Source organism: Macrobrachium rosenbergii, chromosome 9 (assembly GCF_040412425.1).
Source record: "Macrobrachium rosenbergii isolate ZJJX-2024 chromosome 9, ASM4041242v1, whole genome shotgun sequence".
Lineage (NCBI taxonomy): Eukaryota > Metazoa > Arthropoda > Malacostraca > Decapoda > Palaemonidae > Macrobrachium > Macrobrachium rosenbergii.
The window spans coordinates 22456599-22467661 of record NC_089749.1 but is presented as its reverse complement, the minus strand read 5'-3'; the positions used below and the strand labels follow the sequence as shown (position 1 = coordinate 22467661).

At 34.8% G+C, this 11063-nt stretch overlaps 2 protein-coding genes across 5 annotated transcripts in view; one reads left to right on the top strand and one right to left on the bottom strand.

Annotated features, from left to right (window-relative positions):
• Positions 1–11063, top strand: part of FipoQ (F-box/LRR-repeat protein FipoQ) — a 161355-nt gene that overhangs the window by 28398 nt on the left and 121894 nt on the right. For 2 of the 3 annotated variants that reach the window (XM_067108631.1, XM_067108632.1), the window contains exon 2: positions 7060–7518. The exons of the other annotated variant lie outside the window; for it this stretch is intronic. In XM_067108631.1, the coding sequence (XP_066964732.1) occupies positions 7423–7518 (96 nt within the window). In that variant the 5' untranslated portion in view covers positions 7060–7422. The remainder of the gene's footprint in view (positions 1–7059; positions 7519–11063) is intronic. 3 annotated transcript variants of the gene reach the window in all.
• Positions 1–11063, bottom strand: part of Zip99C (Zinc transporter Zip99C) — a 154080-nt gene that overhangs the window by 50391 nt on the left and 92626 nt on the right. The window lies entirely within an intron of this gene.

Sequence of the window (11063 nt, the reverse complement as noted above, 5' to 3'; positions counted from 1 at the left end):
AACAGTGGACCACCACCATCAGCGTACTTCCTCTCTTCATCACCATCGGCATCACAAAAACACACCGGCAGACGAAGGGACAGAATAAGGAGGAGAACGGCCGGGGACAGGCGAAAAGAACGGCACCTGTCGCAACACGTATTAATTAAGGTGCCACAGAAAAACGTTCGGTAGACTGCCAATAATCGCGCAAATTCTCATTCTCGCCGAGGAGTTTCAAAGCAGCAGGGGAACCTTGGGTAATTCGTATAGAATTCCCCTTTTTCGTTAAGAGATGGTACCTAATGATGCAGTTTTCTTTTGTCTTTTTTTCACGACACCACGTAACATAAAACTACTTACATACAAAACGTATACTGCCATAACAGAACAGACCTCAAATAACATCGCATTACGCGCACGATTGTGGCTACAATTCACAAGAGGCCAATATCTCAAATGAAGAGAGATCAGACGTTTTCTGCGGTGTGCTTTTACATCCTGTGGTTTGTTACGATAGACGAGAAAGAGAGAAGAAATGCCACATTTTACTGCGACACATTCAACCCTTTCTTGATGGTCACCGATCTAGTGACAAACAAGATCCACAGTCACATAATTCCGCCACACTAAGAACGTCTCTTAATGGCGATCCGCCATTGTCAGGAATATATCTTGAAATCAAACAAGCACTCTAGTACGTTAATTCATCGTAATAGAACGATACAAAACTCTCTCTCTCTCTCTCTCTCTCTCTCTCTCTCTCTCTCTCTCTCTCTCTCTCTCTCTCTCTCTGTCACGGCACTTGGATGAGACGGGGGTCTGGCAACATAACCCCATAACGCATGAATTACTTATGTCAAACCCTCCTTGAAAACCTTTGCCAAGTGGCCATACCACAAGTGTGCCTGTGGATACGAGAGAGAGAGAGAGAGAGAGAGAGAGAGAGAGAGAGAGAGAGAGAGAAGAGAGAGAGAGAGAGAGAGAGAGAGAAATAACGGTCTGAAGTAGTGTCAACTGAGATGAAAAGAAGATACATACGGTGCAAAGAAGACGCAGATAATCAATGAAAAGAACGATTACAATGGAACAATGAGAGAAAATGGAATAAAGGGGGATAAAAAGAAAAAAAATGATAACTGCCTACAAACACTCAGTTAAAATATGAAGCAAATGAGTTACCATAAAATGAAGGGCTTTAATCAGAGGTATTTCCTTATACAAAGAAGGGCAAGAAGACTGGGCGACTGGTTTCGTTGAAGCCGGCGCCTTATGCCAACATGGGCCATGGCCTGAAGGCGGCCCCTCGGTGAGGTAATAAGTGAGAAGGGATAAGAGGCTTAGTTTAGATTTCTGGACCTGCACCAACCAACCACGACTTACTCTTGAACGAAAAAAAGAATTACAAATAAGACGAACGTGGAAAATATCAACATATTTACTACATTACAATAAAAGAATTGGGGGAAATATGAAGATTCAAAATACAACAGTTGCTCCCCCCCAAAAAAATATCAAAGAGCAATAAACTGAAAGCCCGTTATTATTATTATTATTATTATTATTATTATTATTATTAATTATTATTATTATTATTATTATTATTTCACTGCCCGGACTAAGGGGCAATGAATTTAGCATGAAACGAATCTAAGTCGTTTTCTTCTTTCTGGGATCGAACTCGGGTCCCTCGCTAGGTTAATAATAAGTGGAGTATCCAATTGTGTAAAACAAGTAGCACATTAACATATCATGAAATCCAATAATTAAAAATGGACACTTACGTCTTAGACTTATAAAAGATCAAATAGAACACTAACATAAAATATCTCTTCACAGATGGCATGTGCAAAGATTTATCAACCTTAAATCACTATAAAAAAAAGTCAGTAACCTTTGATGTCATTGCTACCGTGTCATCTGGGTTCGCGATAACCGTGGTTGTCAAATGGAATACATATATAGAATTAAACTGCGTACTTTGAGGTACTTTGCATAAGAATGATGATTCTCCTAATAAATAATTGCAAACTAGTAGACCCACTCAAAAATGTTCAATATCTACTCTTCATCTACTTGAGAAGTCAAGAAGTATAATGCCTATTTCTATCTGAAATCAGTCTTGGCTATGATAAATGAAGAACATAATCCTGGCTATATTACTGATAGTTCCTCGTTGGACGAGTCGGTAGAGTTCTCGGCTAGCACTCTGCTAGGCCCGGGTTCGAGTCTCCGGCTGGCCAATGAAGAATTAGAGGAATTTATTACTGGTGATAGAAATTCATTTCTCGGTATAATGTGGTTCGGATTCCACAATAACCTGTCGGTCCCGTTGCTAGGTAACCAGTTGGTTCTTAGCCACGTAAAATAAGTCTAATCCTTCGGGCCAGCCCTAGGAGAGCTGTTAATCAGCTCAGTGGTCTGCTTAAACTAAGGTATACTTAACTTTAACTTCTATTAGTGATAAGCAAAGAACACAATACAATACCGATATGCGGACAAAACATAAACAGCGAAAGAAACAAAGCAGAATGCCAACATGCAAGACTAGAAAAGGACCTAAATGAAGACATAATAATTCAAAGGTTCACATAATAAGACGCAGAGCACTGATAAACGTGGCGGAAGACAGACGACGCAGCCGATGAATGACAAAAGCTAAAATGCTACCACATGCACAACCTGCGTCACTGCACTGCACACTGACGGGAGATAAAACGCACGGCGCATAAGCCGGACATACACACGGCTATTTTTGTGCATGCTCCGGGTTCTACGTATGTCATTATTCTTATTAATAATAAGCGAACCGCTGACCTCAGATTTGCCAGGCCAACACTAGTTTGTCTTTGTCAAGTATTTGCAGAAGAGACTGCCTGTAAATGATGCGTTATTATTATCATCATTATGACTATTACTACTATTACCTTAAAACAGAAAGTTGTGTCGTGCTTCTTATGATGGTTAAAGGTACCACAGCTACTTATGTATGTATATGAAATTGTCTCTCTTTCAACCATTATTATTATTATTATTATTATTATTATTATTACTGAAAATTGCAGATAACCATGAAATTGCAGAGTAATCGTCAACATGAGTGAAATATAGAAAAACCTAGCGAAGATGAGTTAAACTGAATTCATATGCAATATACAGGCCTAACTAGCTCTTCAATAATATGCTAAATTTACAAATCAAATGACAAACAAAAACTAAAACAAATACACGAGTAAAAAAAACAAAAGTAATGACTGAGTGTACCATCCGGCTGCCACTAGGGCACTTGAAACCAATTATAACTTTCTCCGACCATAATACAGCACTGATTCATTACCTCAATGTGCACTGTCAGCAAACATTCACTTGGATTCCCAACCGTTACATATGAATCAGTTTCCATGTTTTAAAAATATTAAGTGAAAGAAGTACTTGACAGGGGAGAAGATCGTTGAACTAATACATATTGCACTTTCCATTTCTGTCTCTAATACACATACATACAAACACATTCACATATATATATAATACAAATAACACACACACACAATATATATAAATATATATATATATATATATATATATATATATATATATATATATATATATATATATATATATATATATATATATATATATATATATATATATATATATATATATATATATATATATATATATACAGTGCAAACATATATCGACACGATATTTCGTTTCCATGAGCACATCAGCTCCAATTAAAGGATACTGCACAATGTTTGCTGAGAAAATAAAATATGTTTCATGACTGATCAATGCACATGACGACACTATATATATATATATATATATATATACACATATATATATATATATATATATATATATATATATATATATATGTATGTGTGTGTGTGTGTATATATTAATTCAAATTTTTTTTTTGGGGGGGCTGTTCAACAGTCCCTTAGCAAAAGTTATATTAGCTACGACCATTTTCCAGCATGTAAGTGAAATAGTGTGGCCAAAAATCGATACATCAATCTGACCAAGAGCGTACACTGCACAAAACGAGAGCATACGAAGCGTAAAGGAGAAAAACAGAAAAAAACCACTAACGGTGAAATATCGGGAAATAAATCACAAAAGGTAAACAAAACAAAAAAAATACCGTGCGGAAGAAGACAATAATTGTTCAGCCTACTTCTCAAGATGGCGTGTCTGAGTATCATTGATTTCAAGGCCGAAAAGCGAGGGTCTTTTTGTGACAGAGAAAGACTCTTGGGTCTTGAAAAGAAATTCTACACTGTGAGTATTACGGGTTGGCCGTAGATAGCAAGTCTCTGGCTACTTCTGACAGATTCACAGTTCTCTGTAGATTGCGGATATTTTAGCTAGATTTTAAACTATTCGTAAGGACTGTAGATAGCAGGTCTCTGCTTAGATATTAAGCAATCAAGATAAACGTAGTTAGCAGCAAGGTCTAGACCTTGGTCAGCAGATCTTTAACTAAATATTTCAGTCTCTTGGTAAGCCACAAACAGAATAATTTTGCCTGCAGACACTGAGTCGTGGTTAGCCCTATTAGACTAACATCGACTACAGAAGATAGCAAGGCACTGCATAGATTGGAGTCCCGAGGCTGGCCACGAATAACGAAATAGCTATTGAAGGCAACATTATGGCTAGAAATTAGAAATTAGTGTCGCCTTTGGCTATATTATCATATATACAGTAGTACCAAAATGGGCCAAAACACATTCACTGTTTCATGACCGGCTGCAGATCGGAGAACTTCACACGACCATTAGCTACATTTTTAAGCATGGTCCTGTAGACAGCAAGCTGTTGGTAATAACTGAATACAGTACTATAGTCAGGCCCTGAAAAGTCAATAATGTACCTTGGTTGCCTGCATATTGGCAGTTCTTTGGTAAGACTTTGCATTATACTGGCTTGATGTTGATAGAAGTGTGTTGGCTAGGCTGCTGAGTAAATATAAGTCTGGATGCATGTTACAGAGTTTGACTGTTAGTCTTTATGATATAAGAGAGACATCCTGTAGGTAGTACAACAATTTATTCTGAAATATAGTAAGAGTAGGGTAGAGCATGGAAATGGTACACAACACAGTACTGCATCCTGGCACTATTGTTGCAGAATTCAGTTCTGTATTCTAGCGTGGACTGTACCGAATACAATATTGTATGTTGGTGTGATTATCATACAACGCAATACTGTATTCTGACGTGAAACAAGCAGCAGACAACACAGTACTGTTCTGTATGAATCGTAAATACAGTACTAATTTATGAGACGATTTAAGACTATTATAGCTTTATATAAAATACTGATGTATTCCGACGAATCGAGATAATGGGTAAGCCACACGCGATACAGCTCTGTATATTGTAAGAAGTCTCTCTCTGATGAATAAAACTTTAGTGTAAAAAGCTTTTACACAGTAGTGTATTTGGTAAGGATCGATGACAAAACATAATTAAATCCTCTATAGTGTAACCTAATATTGTAAAACAGCAGTTATTAGGTAAGGTATTTAAATACAGTGTTATAAATTTTTGGAAGTTTGTCTTAAATTTTCGAGATACGAAACGCATATCTCATAAATAGAGTAGTTGATAAAATTCTAAATATTATAAAATTAGTTCGATTAAAAAAATGTAATCAAATTTCAATTGGCACATGTAACCAAATTTCATTAAAGTATTATATAAGTAGTCTAGTGTAGTAACTAAAGATTATTAGAATTTCACGGAATGACCTTGTCTGACCTAAATATATAGAAAGATCAATGACCCTTAATGACCTCATTCTGGGATGAGTGACCACGAACTGCCTAATTTCACGCAAGGGTATGTGACCCTAATTTAAGCCATATTCTTTAATAATGAGTGACCTTGCCTGACCTCATTTCGTATAAGAGCGAGCTTATTTTAGGTGAGTGACCTCGAATGATACTGAGTGGTAGAGAGGTGACCTAGAACGAACTTCGAGTAATGAGTGAGTGCAAAAAATATTTTTATGTGTAAATCTGAGGGACCTTGAAATCATTTTCGGTACAAATGAGCGAACTCAAACAATTTTCAATTACACAATAGTAACTCTGAATAATTTTTCAATTACACATTAGCAAGTCTGAATAATTTTTCAATTACATATTAGTAACAATAATTTTTCAATTACACATTAATAACTGAATCATTTTTCAATTACACATCAATTACTGAATCATTTTTCAATTACACATTAGTAACTTTGAATAATTTTTCAAAACACGAGTGAACCAAAATGACGAAGTAATTTTAAGTAAGAATGAGTGACCAAAAATCAAATTCTATAATTTTATTAAACAAAATAAAAAAAAGTGGTAGGTGTCAAGTTTTTGCTGTGACTTCATATTTACGTCAAAGGATTCAGAATGAAAGAGAAGTAACACAAAATGTCACACAGTTAATCAGAATTTATACAACACAATAACTCTCATATTTATTAAAGATTCAGAAGAAACCGCATCCATGCAATCTGAGTAAATCACAACCAACAAAGTAAGTGGCATGACGTCCCAATACCTTTCATCAAAATCAACGCCATACTACTCAGTCATATGAAAAAAATAACTAAGTCACTTCAAAAAGTTGGCAACTATAGAAAAAGATATTTGTTCCGTGACGTCACAGTAACTGACGTCATAAGATTCTTGAGCACCTTTGACAAACAACGCCATTTTACCTTTCCACATTCAACTGTGTTAAGGATAGTTTTAAGATATGATAAGTCCCATGCATGACATATAGGCACACACATAAACACACACAACACACTATTTACAGTATACACAACATATAATATATATATACTGTATATATATACACATACATATACATATACCTGTATACATATATAAATATATAATTATATATATATGAGAGAGAGAGAGAGTGAGAGAGAGAGAGAGAGAGAGAGAGTGTTATTAATTCATATTTGTCTCAAGCACATGAAACCACTTGAGTGTTATGTCGCGAGATGTACCTACACCAGACTGACAAGTCAAATTCTCATGACATTTTTTTTATGGCGCAGATAAATATTACCTGGAAGATGCTCTGTGACATTTAAGTAATCAAATTAATTAACCTTAAAAGTCGACGTTACTGACTTAATTAGATGCATGACGATAAACTTAGATGGAAATAATAGCAAAAGCAACATGGCCACCAGTCGGTTAGTGTAGTCCCACATACGTAGACCTAGTGGAAGTATAACACAAAGAGTTCTAAGCCCGACGTTGTCTCTTGTGTCTGACAACTGAGAAGGAATAACGATAAAGAAAAGAAGAAGACGTAACAGAATCTTCAAAAGCAGGGGAGAATCGAGGCAGTCTTTAGAACTGAAGGGGCGATACACAAGGGAGGAAGGTGAGCGTTGTAGCCACTGCTTCCCAACATGGACACGCTCGCGCTGCCCGATTTCCAAGTGGAAAAACGAGCTTCCTTTTGCGATAGAGAGAGGCTCTTGGGGCTGGAAAAGAAGTTCTACACTGTAAGTATGACGCATATTTAAATCGTCTTCTTTAACCTGACATTTACATTTCACAGATTGACGTCGCGTGTCTCAGGTAGGACATTGCATGAGCTTTGTTACATTTTTATCTAATAATCGTAGACATAAGTAGGCGCCCCTGCCCATAGGAGTGCAGCCAACCCTCCGGTGATTCATTATTCTTAGTCATGCAAACCAAATTGCAACACATTGATCCAAAAAGGGTTGGCTGCACTTAATGACCAGTTCAGTGGTTCCTGGAATTCTTGGGTAACCGTCCCTTCACCGTAATGTACTTTGTTTTTCAGGTCCGTGGTAAAAAAAAACACTGTGATTTACTCTTATTTCAACCCCTTTTTTCTTGCAGGTCTTCTGAACTTCGATATTTGCTGTGTCAATAGATCATTTCATTTTCTATTTTAATTTTATATTGTGAATTTCACAAACGTGAACTTATGTATACTTTTCTTGTGTGCATATTATGTATACTTTTGTGTGCATACATATATAATACCATACATACATTTAAGCAAGCATGCATACATACATGTGTATAAATTATTAATTTGCGGTATTGAAGAATTATATAATATCTATGCTTGAGGTACTGAAATAATAAAGATACAAAAATTCATGAGTTCATAAATAAAACAACGGTACTTTTGTCATGTCATTTCCTAATAAGTCACGCAACTGAAAAAATGGACCAGAGAAAATATGATTAAAAATCTGAACAGATCATCCAAAAGGCCTCTTCACTACCTTAAGATGTGACACTTCCATTTCTTAAGTTTACCATAAAACAAGACTTTCAGTGAAAGAAAATGGATGTGCACGTTGATAACATTCAACCTCTCAAAAGCTAACCTACCACATTCTTCAGGAAGGTAAGCATTATGTTTTTCAAGAAGAACGCTACAATACTGGAAATACCGTTAAAAGAATAAGTGCATATAAATGGAACCGACATAAAAATGTTTAGTGCAGAATTATCTTGAACACATCACAGAAAACGGACCACGTCCTTTCACTGTCGTAAAGCAAGTGAGCAGCAATTTACGTGACCGTGACGAAATGGGGAGAGAGAGAGAGAGAGAGAGAGAGAGAGAGAGAGAGAGAGAGAGAGAGAGAGAGAATCAATAAATCATCTGCAAAGCAAATACATTATATATTTTACATATACATCAGTATATGTTATACTGATGTGTATGTATAATTATATAATATATATATATATATATATATATATATATATATATATATATATATATATATATATATATATATATATATATAGTAAATGTATGTGTAACTTTGGTCACATATACAAAGAAATTTTGTATTCATACCACTAGGCAAATATTTGTTTATCTTCTAATTCTGTATACGTAGCGAACAACTTACAGTTGTACTTCATCACCAGTGGGATTCGAACCGCTCCATGGTTGAGAAACAACTGATGGCTCAGTGGTCAAAAGTCACTGTATATCGTCGTTTCTCCACCCGGACGCAGTTCAAATCCCACTGGTGTCGAAGCACTTATTAACTATAACATAGAATGTAGAATTTCAGCGCTGAAAAGGAAACTGAGTACAGACGTTTGAAAGGTGTAGCAGTTACACGATGAAACAATTGTTAGGAGAGGGTGGAACGTAAGATGGAAGAGAATATGAACGGAGGTGCGGTAAAAGAAATGAAAGGGGTTGCAGCCAGGGGCCGAAATGTAGTAGCAAAGAACCTTAAGTAATGCCTACAGTGCACCACATGAGATGCACTGACGGCACTACCCTCCTACGGGCGTATCAATTATAACTCTCTTTGGCGTAAGTTCACTGAGTTACAGAGAACGTTCTGGATGTTAATCGGTATTTGTGGCTTAATAACTGCAAATATAAGAAATGTCAAGTTAAAAGGAAAAAAAAAAAAAAAAAAAAAATATATATATATATATATATATATATATATATATATATATGTATATATATATATATATATATATATATATATATTTATCTGTTATATAATTATATATATATATATATATATATATATATATACTGTATCTACAAGATACGAGTATTAAATGAGAATTGAACTCCAGTTCTCAAGCCGGGATTTGCACTGGTATCTTCCAAGTTACAAGCAAGCACAAAGCTTTACCGACCTCACACGAAAAAATTGCTTACCATGTCATCAATATTGCCGTTAGAGAGCGCTTCCTATGGAGGTATACTTGAGGCAAAACGGCAGGTAGGCAATAAAGTGGTCGCGACTTTCCAACGGGAGGGGAAAAAAAAAAAAGTTTTCCCACGTAGTGTGGTCGGTAAAGCCGAGTGCTTGCAACTCGGAAGACATGTGTTTAATTCCTACTTGAGAGCGTGAGTTCAATACTTTCATTTAACCGTCTGTTGTAGCATTTATACACATCACGGGAAAAGTGATTATAATTTATATATACAATACACACACATATGTATATATATATATATATATATATATATATATATATATATACATATATATATATATATATATATATATATATATATATATATATATATATATATAATTATTACAGATGCATATATACACATTCATGTATATATGTATATTATGTATATAATTTATATAAACACCTATATAAAAATTATTATATATATACATATATATATACTGTACATCTGTGGCTAGTTTTATATATATATATATATATATATATATATATATATATATATATATATATATATATATATATATATATATATATGTGTGTGTGTGTGTGTGTGTGTGTGCATGTGTGTATATAAATTATATATACATATATATATATACATATATATACACATTAGATATGTGTAAACATATAGCCTATGTATGTATTATATATTATATACATATGTATACATATATGAACTATTGTTTACATATATCCCTTACAGAGAGAGAGAGAGAGAGAGAGAGAGAGAGAGAGAGAGAGAGAGAGAGAGAGATGCCGATAAGGTTCAAGATCCAACGAGTTCAACGACTCAACCGAACAAAACCGGTTTAGCAACACTCTCGGTCTCCAGCAACAAAACTTCACGGTCCAACACACACCAGTATTCAAGGGTTCCCTGAATCAAATTTAAAAAAAAATTAAAGTATTCACTTTCAAAATAACTATTGTTAATAAAAAAAAAGTGAAAATGACATGCATGTGTATATAAAACTTGCATGTATCACTTATTAGAAAGCTGCTTGAAGATATCAAGTCTTCTCGTTATGGTTCCAATATTACGCTTGTTCTCCCTCCCGGGGATGTTTCTAGTAACCTTCAATTATTTTCCCCCTGGAGAAATAATCTCACTGTGGGTCAACAAAATAAACCTTATATTGTGAATGTTACACCCGCCAAGTTTGTATACAAATTTTACACACACACATGCTGTACATATATACATTATATATTATATATATACTGTACATATATATATTATATATTGTATTTATACATACATATATAATATCATATGTCTACTAACGAAGGTATTTCCAACCTGACGTAA